Source organism: Pecten maximus, chromosome 18 (assembly GCF_902652985.1).
Source record: "Pecten maximus chromosome 18, xPecMax1.1, whole genome shotgun sequence".
Taxonomy (NCBI): Eukaryota; Metazoa; Mollusca; class Bivalvia; order Pectinida; family Pectinidae; genus Pecten; species Pecten maximus.
In genome coordinates, this window is record NC_047032.1 from 10,053,778 (window position 1) to 10,078,560 (window position 24,783).

At 34.9% G+C, this 24,783-nt stretch overlaps 2 protein-coding genes across 2 annotated transcripts in view; one reads left to right on the forward strand and one right to left on the reverse strand.

Moving 5' to 3' along the window:
* LOC117316729 overlaps positions 1–20,210 on the reverse strand; it is a 66,739-nt gene extending 46,529 nt beyond the window's left edge. The window contains exons 1-2 of the mRNA XM_033871484.1: positions 19,818–20,210; positions 8,158–8,668 (exon numbers count right to left, since the gene is read on the reverse strand). Coding sequence (XP_033727375.1) covers positions 8,158–8,668; positions 19,818–19,952 — 646 coding nt within the window. The 5' untranslated portion in view covers positions 19,953–20,210. The remainder of the gene's footprint in view (positions 1–8,157; positions 8,669–19,817) is intronic.
* Positions 20,211–20,697: 487 nt separating this feature from the next.
* Positions 20,698–24,783, forward strand: part of LOC117316497 (transmembrane 9 superfamily member 1-like) — a 43,808-nt gene continuing 39,722 nt past the window's right edge. Inside the window, exon 1 of the mRNA XM_033871106.1 lies at positions 20,698–20,791. Within this exon, the coding sequence (XP_033726997.1) occupies positions 20,714–20,791 (78 nt within the window). The 5' untranslated portion in view covers positions 20,698–20,713. The remainder of the gene's footprint in view (positions 20,792–24,783) is intronic.

Genomic DNA, 24,783 nt, shown 5'->3' on the forward strand with positions numbered 1-24,783 from the left:
AATGCTTCGGTTTCATTTTGCTTGCAGTAGTCTACAGGACAGAGAGGTTTTTGTCTCTACCCATATCAAATCTCTAAAAGGGATAGATTTCGAAAAACATCAAACCAAATACATACCATAATATACAAGGAGATAATTATTATCTCATAGTTCACGGAAAACCCAACATAATTTGGTGTAGAAATAGCCAGCGTAATCATGGACGGTGTTTAACCCAGGTGCATCCCTCTCAATTATCACCATGGTAATTAACCATTATCACAGTCCTAAACAAACGACCTTGCATTTTTAGTGTAAAGATTAAAAATAATTTTCAAACTCTTTTTACTTCTATCCTATTTTTCACCTATCATGTTTTAGTACTTAATCAGGGTTTGTGTACAGTATGCAGGCTATACAGCTTCTCTGATAGAGCTGGATCAGGTTACTTCACCTTGACCTACATCTCAAGGTCATTCCATATCTGATACATAAATATATTTGCCTCACTTGAATGTATCCGCACCAATACTATTGAAAGGATGTATAGAATATTACAGACTAATTATATTCAAAACGAGTAGGAGACCGACTACGTTACTCTTTTGACTACTTGTGTGTAATCCTACTTTGGAACAATATTTCTCTTGCAGAGTGTGAATACCTTTTTTTTTTTTAAATTCTGACTTCTGTGGGAGGTTTCAAAATTTTATTTTTCTGCAAGCAGACATGTGTGGAGGAAATGACTTCACTTGTTCATGGGAATTTCCATATTTTAATAATGTAATTTCTTCCACAGTTATAGTATATGGGAAATTGTTCAAAATATTTGTATGCAGTTAATCAATTCCTTTTTAAGACTTTTTTTAACAAACATATGTATACATGAAAAGGTTTTAATGAGCTGGTGACCAATGATTTAAAAAAAATTTTAAATTCTCAACAAATCAAGAAATTCATTTTTTCTTACATTCTTATATACCGTATTTTTTATCAACAAAAACATTTGACTGAAAAGATTTAAAACTATTACATGATGGGTAAATTTTCAACAGAGAATATTAAGACAAATGAATTTTTATAGAATCTTCAAGAATAACAATTTAAAACATTCCTTAAAAGAGTTAAGACATAAGTGGTCTCCAAACAATTCCGTATATTTGAAACAAAATCAATCTTTAACATTAGTAAAATTCAACAGATAAATGTGCTCTATGATAAGAGTACCAAAGAGCAAGCATTTCAAAGATGACATCATTTCTACCATTTTCGTAAACAAAAAACATTGTTTTCATGCCTGCTGCATCGTAAAATGTATGCCCAAGAGCAAGCACTCTCAAAAAAAGACACCACATTTACCATTTTCTTGAATACAAAAACTGTTCATGCCCCAGGGCTTTATCATAAAATGAACGCCAAAAATCAAGCACTATCAAAAAATGACATCACATTTGCCATTTTCTTGAATACAAAAACTGTTCATGCCCCAGGGCTTTATCATAAAATGAATGCCAAAAATCAAGCACTATCAAAAAATGACATCACATTTGCCATTTTCTTGAATACAAAAACTGTTCATGCCCCAGGGCTTTATCATAAAATGAACGCCAAAAATCAAGCACTATCAAAAAATGACATCACATTTGCCATTTTCTTGAATACAAAAACTGTTGAGTCCCCACACTTTACCATGAAACGTACGCCCGAGAGCAAGTATTCTCAAGAAATGACATCCCATTTGCCATTTTCTTGCCCCGCTTTACCATAATGTTTTTGTAAGTCATTTGTTGTACATAAAACCCTTTTTTTTGGTGATGGAGAAATTTAAAAAGATGAGTTAATATGACGGAGGGATAAGTCTAATAGTGGGTATGTTGACTGCACTGAAAGTTTTCCATGATTGCAAACACATGTATACCACATAACAGAGATAGAGGCAGAAATCTCCCCCTACAACTGTTCAAAGTAGTGCTAATTCCCATCGGGCCTCCAACCCGCATTGACAAATTACGTCTAGAATACCATTTTAATTAAATATCTTAAAGACGGAGAGAACATCTGATGTAAATTTAAATAAATATGGATACAAAATCTTATGGAAGGTTCCAATTTCAAAGGCATGGTTGAATTTGATCCGGCAGATAAGTGATGCAATTTGGTGTATTTTTTTAATCTGCACATGAATATGAAGAGCTAGGTTGCGAAGGTTTTGGTGAGCGGCGGTGGGATACTATGATCGACTTGCGCAAGACGTGTGATAACTGTGTTTGATAGCACATAAACAAGTGGCTTGGTGTGAACGGGAACTAGCATCACAAATCCATACGGGATTTCACCAGAGATTATGAGATAGTGTTGCCTGATAATACATATGCTACCCTCTACCGCGATCACATTAAATCATATATATATATATATAATATATGTATATATATCAATATTTTTTAAAACTTTTTTTCTCTCACCATTCCTTTGGCAGAAATTCGTATTTTTAATGAAAATATTATATTCATGACTATAAAATGATGAATTTTTATTTTAGACCTGCTTGGAACGTACTGTGTGTTGAAGATAAAATTTCCGCTTTCTAAACCTGCAGAAGCTCTTCCTCTATTTTAGACGTGAGCATCTATTCTGACTTTGAACTGTTATTCATGTTTAAGTCCTAATCAAGATACGTTTTATATAAGCAACACCTGTTGCATGGCTGCTCATAAGGTAAATTGAATTTCAACTCCACACGCAGAAAAATATTAATATACTGTGTTCTCCTAACGATTTAACAGTCTAACTAGAATGTAAGTCTGAACGTCACAAACCAGTTAGTTATACAAATCACATTTTACCATTTTGTCTATAAACATACTGCACAATAACTCCACTACTCAGTGGATATCCCAACATATATAATTAATATATACAACCTATTTTGACATCACTCGATGAAAACAATACACTGGTTTATGTAAAAATAAGAAGAATTATGTCAAAATCACTATATACTTTTGCCAGAACCTTTTTTTTTATTAAATGGAAAAATGAGAATTTTGTGATTTTATCTAAATCTTCAGATTATATTAATTATGTGATGAAAAATCTGCATCATAAACCAAATGAAACTTTTCCTTTTTTCTCGACAGGGAATCACTATATAAGTCTTTTATAAATAACATTTCAACATCAAATCCTGTATTTCTTAATTCAAATTAGATTAATAGATCTCTGCTGAAAAATATAGAAAATCTATCAAAATTGTATAAATTGTTATCCTACAAGGCACAATTCGTCCTTCCCTAATATAAATTACTCCTCCTACAAGGCACAATTCGTCCTTCACTAAATTACTCCTCCTACAAGGCACAATTCGTCCTTCACTAAATTACTCCTTCTACAAGGCACAATTCGTCCTTCACTAAATTACTCCTCCTACAAGACGCAATTCGTCCTTCACTAATATAAATTACTCCTTCTACAAGACACAATTCGTCCTTCACTAAATTACTCCTCCTACAAGACACAATTCGTCCTTCACTAAATTACTCCTCCTACAAGACACAATTCGTCCTTCACTAATATAAATTACTCCTTCTACAAGGCACAATTCGTCCTTCACTAAATTACTCCTCCTACAAGGCACAATTCGTCCTTCACTAAAATACTCCTCCTACAAGGCACAATTCGTCCTTCACTAAAATACTCCTCCTACAAGACACAATTCGTCCTTCACTAAATTACTCCACCTACAAGACACAATTCGTCCTTCACTTAATTACTCCTCCTACAAGGCGCAATTCGTCCTTCACTAAAATACTCCTCCTACAAGGCACAATTCGTCCTTCACTAAATTACTCCTCCTACAAGGTGCAATTCGTCCTTCACTAAAATACTCCTCCTACAAGGCACAATTCGTCCTTCACTAAATTACTCCTCCTACAAGGTGCAATTCGTCCTTCACTAAAATACTCCTCCTACAAGGCACAATTCGTCCTTCACTAAATTACTCCTCCTACAAGGTGCAATTCGTCCTTCACTAAAATACTCCTCCTACAAGGCACAATTCGTCCTTCACTAAATTACTCCTCCTACAAGGCACAATTCGTCCTTCACTAAATTACTCCTCCTACAAGGCACAATTCGTCCTTCACTAAATTACTCCTCCTACAAGGCACAATTCGTCCTTCACTAAATTACTCCTCCTACAAGGCACAATTCGTCCTTCACTAAATTACTCCTCCTACAAGGCACAATTCGTCCTTCACTAAATTACTCCTCCTACAAGACACAATTCGTCCTTCACTAAATTACTCCTCCTATAAGGCACAATTCGTCCTTCACTTAATTACTCCTCCTACAAGGCACAATTCGTCCTTCACTAAATTACTCCACCTACAAGACACAATTCGTCCTTCACTTAATTACTCCTCCTACAAGGCGCAATTCGTCCTTCACTAAAATACTCCTCCTACAAGGCACAATTCGTCCTTCACTAAATTACTCCTCCTACAAGGTGCAATTCGTCCTTCACTAAAATACTCCTCCTACAAGGCACAATTCGTCCTTCACTAAATTACTCCTCCTACAAGGTGCAATTCGTCCTTCACTAAAATACTCCTCCTACAAGGCACAATTCGTCCTTCACTAAATTACTCCTCCTACAAGGTGCAATTCGTCCTTCACTAAAATACTCCTCCTACAAGGCACAATTCGTCCTTCACTAAATTACTCCTCCTACAAGGCACAATTCGTCCTTCACTAAATTACTCCTCCTACAAGGCACAATTCGTCCTTCACTAAATTACTCCTCCTACAAGGCACAATTCGTCCTTCACTAAATTACTCCTCCTACAAGGCACAATTCGTCCTTCACTAAATTACTCCTCCTACAAGGCACAATTCGTCCTTCACTAAATTACTCCTCCTACAAGACACAATTCGTCCTTCACTAAATTACTCCTCCTATAAGGCACAATTCGTCCTTCACTTAATTACTCCTCCTACAAGGCACAATTCGTCCTTCACTAAATTACTCCTCCTACAAGGCACAATTCGTCCTTCACTAATATAAATTACTCCTTCTACAAGGCACAATTCGTCCTTCACTAAATTACTCCTCCTACAAGACGCAATTCGTCCTTCACTAAATTACTCCACCTACAAGACACAATTCGTCCTTCACTAAATTACTCCACCTACAAGACACAATTCGTCCTTCACTAAATTACTCCTCCTACAAGACACAATTCGTCCTTCACTAAATTACTCCTCCTACAAGGCACAATTCGTCCTTCACTAATATAAATTACTCCTCCTACAAGACACAATTCGTCCTTCACTAAATTACTTCTAGGTTCTGAACCTCTGCCTATGCTTTATGCCTTTCTCCCAAATATATATCACGATCAATGTGGCAGCTAGATTATCAAAAGTATTAGATGAAATAAAAAAAAATAAAATAAAATAAAAACAATAACTAAATTAGCTGATGGCAACAATTGACAAGAGGACTTCTCTATTTGGGCTTTATTTGTCACGACAAACATTTCAATTTAGTTTATGATATATTATAATTGATCAATTTGAAATCAGGAGACACAAACTAACAATGGAACAATGGATGGATGATTTACAATGACAGATACAACTGAAAGAGGAATGGTTTCTAAAACCAGTTCTGAATGCAATTGTTGTTTACATGTTGGTCATCTCAAACAACGGAACATCATTTAGTACCGTTTTACATGCAGCAGGTAGCGCACATTCCAACTTTCTTAAGTTATAGAAAAGTATATACATATTGTGATCTGTTGGACATATTAATGCCCTCAAATTAATACTACTGATTCTAAGAGCTTCTTTTTTTATTTAATTTGACTAATTTGATTTTTTGAAATTATGAATGAAACTTTTATTATTACATACTAAATTTCCCTCCTAAATGGCAATATTTGGTTAATATGACGAAGACATTTCTGTCCTTGGTTTAGTAGGTTGTGGTATGGATATAGAAACAGTATTTGGTACCCTAGACGTCCGCCTCCCTAACTACCACAGTACTTGGTGTTACCCTAGACATCCACCTCCCTAACTACCACTGTACTTGGTGTTACCCTAGACGTCCACCTCCCTAACTACCACAGTACTAGGTGTTACCCTAGACGTCCACCTCCCTAACTACCACTGTACTTGGTGTTACCCTAGACGTCCACCTCCCTTACTACCACTGTACTTGGTGTTACCCTAGACGTCCACCTCCCTTACTACAACAGTACTTGGTGATTCCCTAGACGTCCACCTCCCTCACCACAACAGTACTTGGTGATTCCCTAGACGTCCACCTCCCTTACTACAACAGTACTTGGTGATTCCCTAGACGTCCACCTCCCTCACCACAACAGTACTTGGTGATTCCCTAGACGTCCACCTCCCTCACTACCACTGTACTTGGTGTTTCCCTAGACGTCCGCCTCCCTTACTACAACAGTACTTGGTGATTCCCTAGACGTCCACCTCCCTCACTACAACAGTACTTGGTGTTACCCTAGACGTCCACCTCCCTTACTACAACAGTACTTGGTGTTTCCCTAGATGTCCACCTCCCTAACTACCACTGTACTTGGTGATTCCCTAGACGTCCACCTCCCTTACTACAACAGTACTTGGTGTTACCCTAGACATCCACCTCCCTCACTACCACTGTACTTGGTGTTTCCCTAGACGTCCACCTCCCTTACTACAACAGTACTTGGTGTTTCCCTAGACGTCCACCTCCCTAACTACAACAGTACTTGGTGTTTCCCTAGACGTCCACCTCCCTTACTACAACAGTACTTGGTGTTACCCTAGACGTCCACCTCCCTCACTACCACTGTACTTGGTGTTACCCTAGACGTCCACCTCCCTAACTACCACTGTACTTGGTGTTTCCCTAGACGTCCACCTCCCTTACTGCTACTGTCTTTGAAGACTGTATCATAGCCATATACATAACTAATATAATACTGGGTTAAGTGTATTTCACATTAAAGCGTCTTTGTCAGCAGACTGTACACATGTTAATAGTAGCTAAATCTTCATCAATCACACTCGCTAATGTCTGATGCTATCATAATGCAAAATTAGTTGTTCTTCCAAACATCCCCGTTTTTTAATCTGTGCCAAATTTTGATTGATTTGATTAGTGTGAGTGTGGTGATGAGAATCCACACACTTTCATCCTAAAGTCGACTTGGTTATCTAGCATGTAAAAATATCCTAGCTGGGCCATTTCAAGAAATTTGTTCATACATGCAATTTGCTGTAGGAGACAAATGTATGGGTTTCTACTGAGCGCCTTAGCTTTGCGTCCCTGCATTCCCACTAATTGTCAGAATATCTGCCAAAAACTATTCAGCACACACAGAAATGGCTATCTTTTTCTTGTAAATTTTTTGATCATATTTGCTTTATTTTTCATCACCTATAATGTCTTCATTCCACTAATTTGTATCCTCTATAGAAATTGGTTGTATTTTATTATATACTATTGTTTTGCCTGTTATAAAATTGTGTTACCTTTCTATTATGATATTGTGTATATATTCTATTGTTTTAGTGTTATTCTAATGCTTTGTTTCTCTTTGTTTGTCTCATTCTGTTTTTTTGTTTACATTATGAAACCTCACTTATCGAGCTTCACTTGCGTTGGTTCAGCATATCCATTATCACACAAACAACTTTACAAAGTCCTGGGGTTATTTTTCCTAAAACAACAACTTAACTTCCCTACATTAATCAATACAAATTTAAAATCTGCTATTTTGTGAAAAACCATTTAAAAGCAAAAAACAGATCAAAGTAATTCCATTATTTAAAACAACGATCTTATACGGCGATAAAAACCCAGCCCTTTCGGCCATTTTCGTACTATGCCTATGACACACACCTACAATTTTTCTGATCATGTCCTGACAGTCCGAACTCTACTACAATAGTTTTTATCTTAGATTTAGGCTATACAAAACCAATATATGGCCGGTACGGACACCAGATGGGCATTGTTTAGGCTCGGCACAATTTTAGGTCAATTTCTGCGAACGTAGCAGTGCACCTATTGCAGTAATCAGATGGAACCTGTACGATTTCCCCAAAATACTAATATTCGCAAGATTTCATATCAATTTCTTAAAAGTACTGACTTACCTGCAGGGGTAAGATTGGTGGCTGGTGTCGGGTTTGGCGTCTGAGGGGTGTGGCTTGTTACAGGTGTGGCATCCGTTTTCTGTTGGCTATGGCCTGTTGTTGTCGTCGGATACGACCGACTTGTTGTCGGAGTTGTGTATCCTGGGTTTGGATTGGGGTGTCCTGCTGTCAGATGAGCCGGACTTGTCGCTGGATGGCTGAAGCTTTTTGTTGGATGTGTATGGCATGGCGTCTGTTGACTGTGCCCTGTCGTTGGGTGAGTGTAGCTTGTGGGTGTGTGGCTTGTGGGGGTTTGGCTTGTGGGTGTGTGGCTTGTGGGGGTGTGGCTTGTGGGGGTGTGGCCCCTTGGGGTATGGATGTGGCTTGTTGGGTGGACGTGGCTAGGAGAAGAACGTTGTCCCGGGGATGGGGGACTACTGGGCGAGGAAGAAGAGGGGGGTGGGGACTGTTTAGATGCCAGTTGCTCTTTGGTTAAGAGTGTCGGCAAGTCGTCAGTGTTCTGTTTTCCAACCTGGAAAAAATAAATACACTACTTTTTATTACTGTCTTCATCCTCAAAACTTTAAGGGAGGTCTTATTTGTGAACCACTTTCAGGTTACTATTACCAAATTGATAATTCTGCAAATATGGAGAATGAGTAAAAAACTTCAGACTATATCATATATTTGCAGATGTTTCAATTAGTGCGACCATTCTCTTTTCCTGACAAAAGAAAAATGTGGGGGTGGGGGTGGGTTGCACTTATAGGAGAAGGTGTGCATATTAGACTGAATATCGTATGTTGCATAATGGTAATTTTTTTAATCAATATAACTGTTTGATTTACGACATAAACAATGCATGACTATCAACAAAACTTATGAAATAAATTGTTGTTTTAGTTTTCTCTACAATTTGAAAAAAAAAATGATGATTATGAAATCTAGTAAAATATCTACTAACAGCCAGACGTTTTAACATAAAATCTAAATAAAGTTATGAGATTACAGAATATAATTGAATGCATACATTTGAACAAGGTTTCATTGTTTGTGACATGACATGATGATCTAATTATTAATTTCAATGAGGCATGATAGTCTAGCGAATCATTTGAAATTCATCTTGCAGTGATTTATATGTAAGGTGATTAGTAAACCTACCATAAAAGAGACATAAAATCACCGATGTTGATTGATGTGTGATATGGAAAATGCATACAGATTAACATTTATAGGCTGCATTCATCATACAATGAACAGTGACCTATACATAAACCAAACTGACTGGATGTGTATAGGTATGTACATGATTAACACAGCTATTATATTAATACCTAACAATTAAAGTTGAATGAAAATTGAACGCGTCAGCAAAACATGGGTCTCACTTTGATGATATTTGGCCCTAGCAGGACACTTTCCCAAGATAAAAATGAGTTTTTATCAATATATCTTTGCCATTTCAAAGAAAATATATAGCTATATTTTCCAAATTTGAGCAGACGCAGGCTGTTGAAAGTTTAAGCGATTCTATTAAAGGGAGTCATAACGACTCCAGATTCATATTGAAATACATTTTATTATACCTCATAAATGAAACACCGTCAGGGATTGGTTAATAGCCGTCACATGTCAGGGAGACTAACTGGAAATGCTGACTATACTTTGCTTGCATCATATCTCCCCCCTGCAGAGCCCTTCATATTATCATATGATATAGAACTCTCTGAGGTGTTCCGAAAACAAACATTTACTTATATTATATCATACATGTATATAAAGAAAACACATCTTGTTGAAATGGGACCTATGAATACTTGAAATGTTTTATAGAATAACAAATTACTACCAAAATATTCTCCTGAAAGGAAAGTTATTTATATCAAGTTATCTCCCCCTGAATAATTAAACTTTCAATCTTAACAGGACCTTTTTTTGAAGTTTGCCAATAATACAGATATTTGGGCATACAACTGACTAAAAGAAAGCGAAGGAAAGAAAATATTATACTATATCAAGTATTTCCTTAGCTAGGCCAAAGCTTCAAAAAACTCAGGAGCTCTCAGGTCGAAAAAATTACCCAATCATCTGCTCAGGATTTCAAACAAAATTCCATATTTTCAATGTTTGGTATTCCTATAAATTTCAAAGAATATTATATCATTCCATTTAATTTCCCTGCATGTAGCAACATTTTCTCTTGTTACACTTTACAAAGAAACATTTCTCAATTCCTTTGGCCTTGCAACCCATTCTATCGATTAAGAAAATTCTTTTCTACATTCAAACACCCATGATATTTATAAACTTGTGCTAAATTGTGTAAATATGAGCATGTGTAAAGGCAGTTTTTATAAAATCGTGTTGTGATTTTATCATATAATTATTCACTTCCTTTCCCGTCAAGGAAGCAGGCATATACACAAGCCATAAAACACATTCATATTAAGTTTATATTTTTTTGGAAATAAAGAATTTAGATGTTTAACATCTAAACACACACGAAAAAAAACAAAAAAAATATTCAGTCTGTTAATTAATTTCTGAAGACAAAAAAGATGGAAATCCATTTCTATTACGGAATGAAGACATGATGAAATGACACATCGACACCCTTGTCGTAGATAGGCGAACAGCTTATTGCTCTCAACAGGTGTATTACTCTCATAAACTTCATTATCTATCTCTGTTTACTTGTCTAATTCTTACTTGCCGTTTCCCTGACAAGATTAGCGATGAGATTGACATGTACTGTTCCACATTGTTTTACCATGTATATCTATCGTACCATTAATGTCCAGATATGACAGATAATCTGTCTTCTTCCATACTTGGTTTTTTTGGGATATGATTTTCTCTAGTGGACCCTATATATATATATACACTGTGTAGATCAGACACTTTCTGACCTTTTGTATTAATTCTAAAAAAAATTCTCCATGCATACATGTGCTTTCTCGATGAGACTAAAAAAATTGGCCTACAATGCTCTTAACCAAGGACATTTACAATACCATATATAGATATCTACAATTTATCAGCATGAACTTGACCAAAAGCATCAGAAAATACAGGTAATATCAATTATTGTTTAATTCAAAGACAAAATACAAAATTTCAACTCGCAAGCCCAAATACAAAATTTCAATTCACTAAATACAAAATTTCAACTCGCAAGACCAAATACAAAATTTCAACTCACGAAATACAAAATTTCAACTCACAAGACCAAATACAAAATTTCAACTCGCAAGACCAAATACAAAATTTTCAATCGCTAGACCAAATACAAAATTTCAACTCACAAGACCAAATACAAAATTTTAACTCACAAGACCAAATACAAAATTTTTACTCGCTCGACCAAATACAAAAATTCAAATCACACAAGCAAATACAAAATTTTAACTAACTAGACCAAACACAAAATTTTTAATCCACTAAATGTTAACTCCAGTATGAGCATCCTGTATTTACATTTGATTATTTAACATGATAATGATCCTGTGGCTGTATTTTAAGACTGACACTGAATTATATTATTATTACCTTTATTGAAGATTAAAATAGAAATATTGTATCTGTTTGCAAAATAATTATAGAAAACAGTTATTTTAAATTCTTTATAAATAGCTTTTCCTGGCAGATTATTTAAGGTAAAAATGGTAATGCTATCTCCAAACAATATTATAAAAAAATTTAAGCATAATTCCTATAAATTGTCAGTTTGATCCTGGAAATTGCTTCCCAACTGGAAATTGTCCATGCAAGTCCACATCAAAAACTGATGGGAGGAAAAGTATATATTTTTAAAACATTATATATCATAAATTATTCAATTTTTTTAACAAAAAATAAAGGGAAAAAAATTGTCAAAAAAATAGTGCATTCACAAGAAAGTTATTAATTACAAATTTTCACAGGGCCACAAAATCAGCCCTGCATTTTCCTCAGTTCAACATTAATTTTCCAAATCAGAAATAATGACAAAGGTTCTAAACTGCTTACTATTGTACAGTGGAATGTGAAGATTTTGAGGATGAAAATTTAGAAACCATTAAGGTAAAACTGTCAAATTTTTTTATTTCTTATTTCAGAAAAAATGCTGAAAATTTTTCCTTATTTACGATAGCTAGGGTACCATTCCTCAAAACCTGGCAAAATATATCCCTTTAAATTCAAACAGCTACAAGTATGTATATCAAAGTGAGTTTAACCTCTAGGGAGTTTAACCTACACTGTGACACCTACCTAATACTAGCTAGAATGCTAATCCCATTTCACACCTGTCCATATGTCACCAACCCCCTGGGGAGTCTTGAATACGCACTCTTCCCTAATTTGATTAACCCAGATTTACACCATATAAATGAAGCAGGCTTTCAATTTACACTCATGAATTTGATTGTATTTTTCCTTTTTGAATTACATCTAACTGGACAACCACACATGTACTAATTTGTTGAATCTTGGTTGTATTACCTGTGCATTTACACCATATGGTTATATAATTAGTCACAGTTAGCGGTGGACCCATGTGACACCATCTATAATAGTTGGATTTTGAGATGTTACAGAATTAGGGGACTACAGATGGTCATCCACATACATTTACACCTATGATGTACCGTGAAAAAAATTCTTGTACCTAACAGAGAAAATCCATCAGAGAAATTGTCTGTCACCTCTGCATGAATGTCATCTATCACAGACATGAAGGGGGACTGTGGTGATTTTTGGCTGATTAGGGATTATAAGGATCAGAAAGCTACAGATGTCCGACTATATAGTCCTCAATTACACACCTGTCCTCAAACAACTGTCAGATAGGCTCTGCAGGTACATAGCAAAAAGGGTTGGGGAAAAATTGGGGGACATAGAAAACCATTCAATGACCACCACCTGTGTATTTACAACTCATCAAAACCCTTTCCTTATTTCATTGTTTTATTAGCTTTAATTAGCAAAAATTAAAAAAAAAAATAACAAGGAAAACTGCATTTTTGGTGATTTGTAGTAATTAATAATACGGCATCATTATAATTATTATTAAGAATAATTCCTTAAAACATAATTATAAAGTTTAGTTTAATTCCTTGTACCATTAGTGTAATTATAATATATATTAATTTCTTTCGGTTAAATGACATACAAATGCTCCCATAATATGCATTAGATATGTTATAGTTTAAGAAATTTGAAATTGTAATTTTGATTTTATTGGGTTATGCAACATATGCGATTAAAACGCTGAGACTTGGTGCAATAGATTCTGGTATTAACCATCTCTGGTGCATACATTACACAAAAAAATGCTTCAAAATTACAAAATACCGTCGAGGATGAAGCTAATTAAATGGATATGGCTAATTTGGGAAGGATAGAGTCGACAAATTATAATTATGGTTGTCATCTGAAGAGGACCGAAATACTTAGTATGTGTACAGGGTCAATTCTAATATGAAAAAAAAAACACTTTTATGAAATTAACATCACCATTAATGTCAAATTTCATTTCGTGTTTGCACACAGCCGAATGTGTGACAATTTCAAGTCCCCACAGGTTAGTTTTACAACAGCTAGGTTAGTCGGCCATTTCAAATAATTTTATTACGCATTGTTTGATATATAACAAATTCATATTATGTTTATTCATTACAGCTAATAAACATTACAGCTAAGTTATAATCAACAAAATCAAAATTTTATTTGATTAATTACCTGCAATGCAAATCTATTTTTTTTAAATTTCCAAATTTAAAATGTAAAACACCTTTAATTACATATCACGTATATATTTTAATCTATGCAAAGTTGAAGAATTAAAATTAATGGTAAATGCAAAATCAACTAAAAACAGTTTAAATTATTAGGACAATTAAATTTCATTTTAAAGTATCAGCAATTACATAATTAAGTTAGAACTCCCATGTGACAAGCAAAACAATATTATCACAAATCCAACATCGATCAAAACAACAGTTACTCATAAAATTATACAATGTTAACCAAATTTCATTAAATTTGTATTCTTTAAAAAAAATCACAAAAATCTTCAGAAATAAAACTTATGAATCCTCTTTATGATATACAGTTATGCCTTGTATATATCAACTAGAACAAAATTAAATTCACATCAATCTGATGTAAGAAAAGAAATGACTTTGACTTATATTGTATTGAAAGGCACTATCTTGAATTGTGTGTCTTTTGTTTAAATGCATTATCTTGTGTCTTTTGTAAAGTCTTTTGACTTTGAAAACTTCCCACAAGATGTCTTAAGACAAACAATATTAGAGCCTTTGAACAATTAAAAGGGACAAAAAAAAAACGCAGTTTAATTTTCAAGAAAGTGATTTTTAACTGTAACCCTTTATGTTTGATTTCTTACTACTGTACTGTGACTTATCTGGCAGATTTTTTTTATCCCTGATAAGGATTAGTTAGGATTGATTACATCAGGGTATGTGTGTGTGCATCAACAACTCACACAGGTAATGCACATGCACATCTGCAGAAAAAGGAATTTGAATAAAAAAATCTTTAAAGCTATTAGTATCACACACAAAAATGCTCAGCTGCACAAGTTGGGTGGTCAAGATTACAGACCAGTCTTTTAAATAGATCAATTGAATCAGGATTCATTTCTATTCACAGTGACTCAATTTGACAGGGGAAATGTTGGAATTTAAACATGCGAAGTAAGAAGTTATAAAAAAAAAGCTACAAATAAAAACTTATATAAAGAAATCTTAATTTATTTAATGTTGCTTATTATTATTTCATGGAGAATGGATGAAAATAAAACTGAATATCTATTGACAATGTGCATGTGTATAAAAGTAGATAAACTTGATATTACATACACAATGCCCTACATACATATAAGAACACATATACTATGTACATATATACATAACGTCAAGTACAGATGATAAACAGTAAACTCTACATTATACATAGATATTGTACAACATCTTCCTTTCACAGGAAGTCAATTTTTCTAAACTAAGAAGGCGGAAGAGAATTCGACTCCATGAGGAAGAATTACTCGGTTTTCAAAACCGCTATCCATGAGATTTAAAGGATATGATGCCATGGCAATAGAACTGGAAATATTGCAGTAGGATTAAGTCAAGTTTGGGGCAATACCAAGAATCTCACAAATGATGATATTTTCGTCTTAATTTCTGCGGCACTGAATTTATAATCAGTACTATAGATCTGTGAGGAGAAATTCAAGTTGGATTGAATACTAACACTTCACTACTCTAGGATGATGGGACGGGAGATAACGACAAAACAACAAGTACAAGTAAAATCATGATCGAATTGGAAGTACTTGTATGAAAATGAGGCATTTTATCAGAATGGGTGGTAGAGCATACACAATGTATATGATGGATGCATTTCAGCATTCCAGTTCTCCATATCGTACATGTTACAATGCAGAACACAAGTATTTATAGCATTGGTGGGATAACCTAACTCTGCAACAGTGACAGTGTTTCTGTGCCACAAACAGCTGATGTGCTGGTCCCCTTAACCTGAAGGGGAGAGATGGGGCATGTCCTAACCCCTAAATCTTTGCAGACTCGAACCTGGAAGGAGGGGGAGGGGGATGGTGGTCCTTTAAAGATGTAGCTCTGTAACCTGTGGGGGAAGCGGGGATGGTCATGAACCGTTACAGACACATAACATGTAAAGAAATGAAAAAGATATTGGTCAGGACTACTTATAACTGGACTTGGAAATGGGAAACATGTTGTCCTAGCCCCTAACAGATCCATACCCTAAAAGGAGCATGGATACATGTTCGTCCAGACCCATTACAGAGCTTGTGAAAAGGGGGAAATAAATCTTCCTAATAATCAAGTTACCTGTTGCAAGAGCTAGAAGAGGAACATGCCTTACAACCCAGTAACCTGAACTGTGGTCCATCACCTCCTTAGTCTACAGATCACAACCCAGTAACCCGAACTGTGGTCCATTACCTCCTTAGTCTACAGATTACAACCCAGTAACCCGAACTGTGGTCCATCACCTCAGTCTACAGATTACAACCCAGTAACCCGAACTGTGGTCCATCACCTCCTTAGTCTACAGACTACAACCCAGTAACCCGAACTGTGGTCCATTACCTCCTCAGACTACAGATAACAACCCAGTAACCCGAACTGTGGTCCATCACTTCCTCAGTCTACAGATTACAACCCACCAACCCGAACTGTGGTCCATTACCTCAGTCTACAGATTACAACCCAGTAACCCGAACTGTGGTCCATCACCTCAGACTACAGATAACAACCCAGTAACCCGAACTGTAGTCCATCACCTCCTTAGTCTACAGATTACAACCCAGTAACCAGAACTGTGGTCCATCACCTCCTCAGTCTATATATTACAACCCAGTAACCAGAACTGTGGTCCATCACCTCAGTCTACAGATTACAACCCAGTAACCTGAACTGTAGTCCATTACCTCCTCAGTCTACAGATAACAACCCAGTAACCTGAACTGTGGCCCATTACCTCAGTCTACAGATTACAACCCAGTAACCCGAACTGTGGTCCATCACCTCAGACTACAGATAACAACCCAGTAACCCGAACTGTAGTCCATCACCTCCTCAGTCTACAGATTACAACCCAGTAACCCGAACTGTGGTCCATCACCTCCTCAGTCTACAGATAACAACCCAGTAACCCGAACTGTGGTCCATCACCTCAGTCTACAGATTACAACCCAGTAACCTGAACTGTAGTCCATTACCTCCTCAGTCTACAGATAACAACCCAGTAACCCGAACTGTGGTCCATCACCTCAGACTACAGATTACAACCCAGTAACCCAAACTGTGGTCGATCGCCCCCTCAATTTACATATTCCACCCTGGCTTATTGCTTGTTGGGTATAACCTTAACTATATATATGGTCTAGCATTTCTTCAATAAAGAGTCCCACTGATAAAGCATAAGTTAAAAGGTTTGGTTTATTTTGTTTAAAGTCCTATTAACAGCCAGGGTCATTTATATAAGGACGTGCCTGGTTTTGGAGGTGGAGGAAAGCCGGAGTACCCGGAGAAAAACCACCGACTGTGGTCAGTATCAGGGTAACTGCACAGTGTGGGTTTCGAACTCGCAACCCAGAGGCGGAGGACAGTTAAAAGGACTCAAATACATGGAGTCCTAAAAACCACTGCATCACAAAAGTAATATGGATATTATATTATGGAGGAATGGTCGTCTAGTGAAAGGAATCATGGCTACATGATTGAAGGGTTGCTATTTTTGAGTCTGCCGTGTTCCAGTTGACTCGGATGTAAAAGAGTACAGGGTAGGACAGTGCAAGAAATGTTGTGTGTAAGCTGTTAGCACTGAAATGGCAGCTCCGACTGTACGCTTCCCAGGAAGTTGAAAAAGACAATGAGTGGTTGCTAAGGGCCCAATATCCAGGATAATAATTTGTGAACCGCTTAGAGATGACTATATATGTTGCAGTGATATTGCGGAATATAAAACTACACATTATTATCATTATCAAACTGGACTAATTATAGGTAATAGGATTATATTATTGTACCTTGATTGATAGATTACTGGTTCTAATCTTGTCAATAAATAACAGGTGAATATATTAACTAGCCAAGGTTAACAATACCACATATACACCTCTTTTCTCTCTCTATATTGACTGGCCATTAATACCCATGGCTGTGTGACACTCTGTCATATCTATATGTACGACACACATATACACTACGGTACTTAACTACACTCTCACAAAAATATGTACATTTCTAACGTCTTTATCATCTAAAAGCATTACCCTACTAACTCCTGTTTTCACAATCAAGGCAACTTTTTAGGCAAGCAAAAAATATACATGTACTCTGAATAGTTTTGAATGTAAAAGACCTGATTAGTTAATCAAGCAAATTGATCAACATAAAGCTTACATACAACAGTACATTAGCAATTGTATTTTTTTTGCTAGAATAGTTCTTTGATGTTATAAACAAGCCAATTCCTTAGTTCTAAATTTCAATAGTTGCTGAAGACAGTATCAAATGCTAAATAGAAAAATATAGTGAAACTGCTAGGCTACTTTTTCACAAAAACTAATTTTTAAGTCAACATACCATCCTTACAACAATAAAATTATTCAAATATTCAATTATGTACTTTGTTTTCCAATGAAGACTATGAAGAGTTAAGTAACAGAAATAACATATGGCTTTGTTATAATTAATCTCTCTTAAATCTTATAAAATAACATTCACCTCTGTGTATGCTGCTCATGATTGGATTAAACGTTGACTTTTTGTTGAAGTCTTCAAAAGCTAATATGGCTAATCCTAACTTAGAAGGTATTTATACATACAATATTGGCCATTGTACAAAATGTGTTATAGACAACGTATTAGGAAAGGTCATAAGTACTTATTAACTTAATCAGGTCCAAACTAAAGTGAGCACTTTTAAATATATTCACTGCAACAGTTTACTAAATATGAAATAGTCAAATTGTATTACAATTGCAGACATAAATAGTCATTTTAAATATACTATTTCCTGCTTATAAAATTGAGGTTTTATCATGATAATTTTAAAAAGGTTTGAACCAACAATTCAAGCCAACACATAAACGTGTTTCATATTTAAACAGAAAAATGTTTCATCAATAATGAAGTTTTTAGTCAAATCTATACAGAAGATTTTTATAGATTAAAGAGATTTTCTTAAAAAACATGTGTTAAGAAACAAAACATTTGTAAATTATCATTACCATTCTGACAAATCAAGTACCTATGTCATTGCTCATGTACAGACACAAACGAACTAAAAACTGAAAACGCAAATGTGTTTATATTTGATTCTACAATTCAATAATAAGAATCAAGACCAAAGCATCTTGAATTTTCTTAATAATTTTAGCGTCTGACAATAAAGTTCAAGAAGGCAAATTTTGAACACAAAATTAGAGGAACAGATTGAAATACTAGCTGACAACTTTCCAAAGTTCAATCAAAACTATCAGTTATTCAGCAAATTTAATAATCTTTTTATCAATTTCTAAACATGTGTATGTTATTAAGATAACTGATAAATTTATTCTACAGTATCTTTTTTAAACTTCAATAATCTAGTGTTATATTGTAAGCTGGTATTTATAAATTAATGGTGTTGTTATAAGCTAAGTTTTTTTCTCATTGCCATTAACTTGTCTGTCAATTGTATAGCTAACACAAAAATGAATCTTTGTTTAATACTTATACACTTTGAATAAAACATAAATTACATGTTGACAAAAATATTTTTTACATAAAAATTTTGTTTAGGGATATCATTACGTTGGATAATATGAATTATTTCAAGCACAAGAAGAGCGGTTTTTTAACCCAAAATTGATGATAATGATGTCAATATCGCTTAAAAAGAGCTTAAGAGTAAAGTGAAAGGAGAAAAAGATGAGAAATTCTAAGCGAATGTCTAAGAAAATCAGGCTATCAAGTTCAAACAACTGTCATTTCATTTTGGCCGATTATTAAAACAATAAAAAATATTTTGAGAAAATCAGGGAGCACATGTCAATAATTAACTTCATATCATTAGAAGTCTCCTAAGATTGAGAGCTTACCATAACTCTACAAAATGAAGTAAACAAAAGATGTTACCTGTGGTTGGGGTTCAGTAGAATTTACAGCAGTCGGGGTATTGGCAGCTACCCATGCCTCTGCAAACGTTTCCATTGCTGCATGAAAATCCATCTTGTCTGAGAAAGTTGACTGGATGTTACTCCAAGTCGGCATACACTATATTGCAGCTGATGTGCAATATGGTTAGTCAAGGAGGCGATAGATTAGCACGGGGAAACATGGGTGTCTGCAAAGTTTTGATTAATCAAAATCGGCTGCTAATACCGGCGACCTGAAGTTGTGCTGCGGTGAAGAGACGTTAAATGGACTCGATTGTTCGTCAGACCGCGACACTGCTTGTCGACCATAGCTTTAAACACCAAGTCCCTACCCTGCCCAGATAAAGAAACGACAGATCCCTAAGAGGATTAGTGAACCGCACTGCAAATGTAAATATATACACATGCGCGGAACTATATTGCAAGGTGCGCGCATCAAAAAATCAAATAACTAAAATGACATGCGCAAATTACTTGTATGGTGCTTACATTACCTAAAAATAAACACATTCCAAAAATATTACACACAGTGGAATATTCTTTAAGTTTGTTATTGTGTTTTATTGCGTATGAATATAGCCTTTTCACTAAGCCGGAAAAGAAATACACACAGATTATCAAATTGCAATCCTAGTCAACGCAACGTTTCAATGTGTGGGGGGGTAGCACGACGTGTGTATTCAGTGCTGAAGCGTCGATAAGATACAGAAAAATAGTTTAAAATATTGTACGGAAAATTTGTATTTATCGTTCATTTTATTATTGTTGGTACCAAGTAATTTATATTTTTATAGATTGATTAATACATAACAAATAATTATAACATAACGATTGGTTAAAAAATATCGATTCAACGTGAATGTACATCAAACAAACATGGCGACCACAGTCTTGGTTGTTGCGTTGGCATTCGTGTATTTGGCGGATGCTACTAACTTTAAAGATGGTGAAAAGGTATATATTTCAGCATGCATGCGAAGTTTTTGAACGGATACAATGTTCTACTCCATTAGATACGCTTTTTGTTGTGCAGTTTTATAGTCTGAACATGCATATATACTTGTTCCTTTGCACATTTGATAGTCATTTTGACAGGTGAATGTAAAATCAGATATGCCAAGTTATACAGTCTGTCAAAGCACTATATGTCAAATCACTTCTCAGATGTTCTAATCTTAATGTGAAAGTTCCTTTCACGATGCATTGTTCAATGCTTAATCAATATGGAGCGATGCATATTCGTTGACGTGACACGTTTCTGTCGGTTTTGTACAGGTGATATAATATTGATAATTATCTTCCTATGGACTGCTATCGATATACTGGTTGTATATCTTATTTGCACCTTTTATGTATGTCCAAATCAAATCCAAGACTCCTTTCTTGCCACTTTGCCTTTGATATGCATAGCTTAGTCTGCATCCTGCTATAAATATGTATATATATATAGATTGGCAGAATAGGCTATCATTCACATCTGCAGGTTGGGGAAAACCACCAATTTAATTATACGTATAATACACAACCTTGCGTATTATACGCCAACTGAGGTATAGTTTTGTAATTAAAAAAAGTCAAAATCGCTCTCAAACTAACATAAAAAAAATATTTGAAACATCATACAAATTTATGCAAAAATAAAAATTTGCATGTTGGAAAGTAACAATAATTATGCAATACTTCCGATAATATCAAGTTTGCGTATTATACGCCAACTGAGGTATAGTTTTGTAATTAAAAAAAGTCAAAATCGCTCTCAAACTAACATAAAAAAAATATTTGAAACATCATACAAATTTATGCAAAAATAAAAATTTGCATGTTGGAAAGTAACAATAATTATGCAATACTTCCGATAATATCAAGTTTCTAGGAAGACAACTCTTTCAGTGAACATATTTAAGTAAAATATTATTTACCTTGTCATCAATTAAATCGCCAATAACAAATATATTTTAAAATACACTGTTTAATCTATTTTGTCCATTTTAATAACAAATCCATACTCGAACTGGGGTGTAATACACAAATTTGCCGAGTGGTTAAGGTGTCCCGACACTTTATCACTAGCCCTCCACCTCTGGGTCGTGAGTTTGAAACCTACGTGGGCAGTTGCCAGGTACTGACCGTAGGCCGGTGGTTTTTCTCCGTGTACTCTGGCTTAATTTCCTCCACCTCCAAAACCTGGCACGTCCTTAAATGACCATGGCTGTTAATAGGACGTTTAAACAAAATAAACCAAACCAGCTAACTACAACCCTTTGAATTGCCATATTCCAAGGTAGCAGAAATTTATGTATAAGTGGTTAGCTTCTAGAGATACCAGTGATTTTCTGGACAGTGATATTGTTTTCTAATTGATATATTATCAATAGAGATCTTTTTTATGTTATAATTCAGCTTCAATAAATATCAATAAATATTAACTACTTACATTATTACATCTGCTAGTGAAAACATAATGTGAAATACACTGGTTGACTTTGCATTATATAAATTGATGTAATTGAACACTTCAAACAATTTCTGATTGAGAAAATATGAAGATGAAATTTGGAAAATGTAACAAAATTTCACTTGGGGATGAGCTGATATTCTGCCCTAGATGTATCCATAAAAATCACTCCATACTCCAATGTATATATATCTATAATGATACTTTCAATTATATATTACCGTATTTGACCTAATAAGGGCGCATGGCGCGGGTAATTGACAGTGGGGCGCCCTTATTAAGATTAGTTATTCTGAAGTTTTATGAAACAGACTATACCTTATAGCAGAATACCCAAGGCTGTGGAAACGGTAAAATATTTAGTCATAAACAGATTCCAGATGAAGATATCTATTCATTATCATATATTAAGCTTAAATATCACTTGAATATACCTGTAAAGTTGTAAACCATGCCAGCTGATCTTTAGACCAGAGAACGTGTGTTCCACCATTTATGTCCAAATGGAACTCTTTTGTGTTCTATTTATAGACACAGGTGATTTCCCAGATCATCCCAGACATCGTTTTTTTTTACCTAATAATTGATTTACAATGTATTTTACTAGCTTTCTGTTCTGAACAAAAATTATTTATCAACAAGAATGAAGTCTTATACTTTATCTTCAAAAAAAGATGGCAAGTTATTATTTGTATGTGTGTTAAGTTTTTTGCTCTGACATGTCATCTGTAGGAATATAGACAAAAAGTGGCGAAAACTTGTGTTCCAGTTACTTAATTTGCTGAAGAAAATTGAACACATAAAGTAGCAAAACATTTCACAAGAATTATTACTTTTGAACACCATTTTGACACTCAGTCAAAGATTTATTTCCTTGAAAAAAGGTAGGGGCGCCCTTATTAGGTCAAATACGGTATTATCCAGGTAAACATACATGCCGCAAAGCTGTGTTGTACTGCTTCAATTTGAGGTGTAAATTTAAAGATGAGCTCATGAGGGTAAAATCAAACAATGAAAAATTTGTTATGTACATATTTATACAGTAAAACTTGTTTATAACAAACTTCAAGGAACCTGAAAATTTATTTTGTTATACAAGCAGTTCGTTGTATAGATATAGGTTTCTTCTCCATAACCATGCATGACATTTGCATATTCAGGAGTATGCATATTCAGGAGTATGCATATGGGAGGCGTTTTTTAGGACTTCTGAAATGGTTTCCCATTACAATTATTACATGTTGTATAAGTGCAATGGGATTTCAACTAAATTTGCCCACAATAATAACCTTGTACATTGTATCATTGCATAATATGTAAGAGCCTGGGTAGAATTTTGCCTGCCATTTTGGAAAGCTTAATTTATCCCGTCCTTAATAATTAATGTGTTACAAAACTACAATTAATTTCATTATTCTACAAATAACCTCATTTGTGGCGGAGGAAGAGGGCTATTATTAGATGGGTTCGCCCCCGGACATCAGTTCTAGTTTAACTGATCTGTTTTGTATCAATCAAATGTTTAATGAATGACAGGAGGTGATATTATTATTTCATCAGTTCTACAGATGGTGTGAACTATTTTGCATTTTTTTCTCACTTTTTGTGTCACCTGAAAAAGGCGACATATAGGCATCACTATGTTGGCGTCATCTGCACAATGGTTTTCTGTGCGATAACTTGAGTTCCCTTATGCCAATCAAACTCAAACTTCGTTCAGTGCTTCCTTACCAAAAGTGCTTGCTTTGGATTGCTTTTCATGTTCAAAGGTCACAGTTACTATTGATAGAAAATTGGTTTCCATGCAATAACTTGAGTTTCCTTGGGCATGGGCCAATCAAACTCAAATTTTATATAGTGCTTCCTTATAAAAACTGGTTGCTTTGGAATGTTTTTCAGGTTTGAAGGTCAACGGTCAAGGTCACTGTTACTATAAATAGAAAATTTTGTTTCCATGTGATAACTCAAGTTTTCCTTAGCCAATCAGGCTCAAACTTCATACAGTGCTTCCTTACCAAAAATGCTTGCTTAGATTTCTCTTCAGGTTCAATGGTCATTGTTACTATAAATAGAAAATAGGTTTGCTTGTGATAACTTGAGATCCCTTGGGCCAATCAAACGCAAACTTGATGCATTGTTTTCTTACAGGAAGTGCTTGCATTGTTCAAAGGTCAAAGGTCATGTGCACTGTTACTATTAATAGAAAATTGGCTTTCATGCGATAACTCAAGTTCCCTTTGGGTCAATAAACCTCAAACTTCATATAGTGCTTACTGGTTTCTGTATGAATTGAAAACCACTTAAATTTTGCATGAATCTTCTTCTGATTTGCTGAACTTACTTTTAGTTATAGAGATGGGAATGCACTAGATTTAGTGGAAACAACATGTTTTTCTTAATGTCAAATACCTGTTAATATCATGTTTCTGTCTGACAAATGCAACATGATATAAAGAGGAATGCACTGTACATGTATCATTCGTGAGTTCAT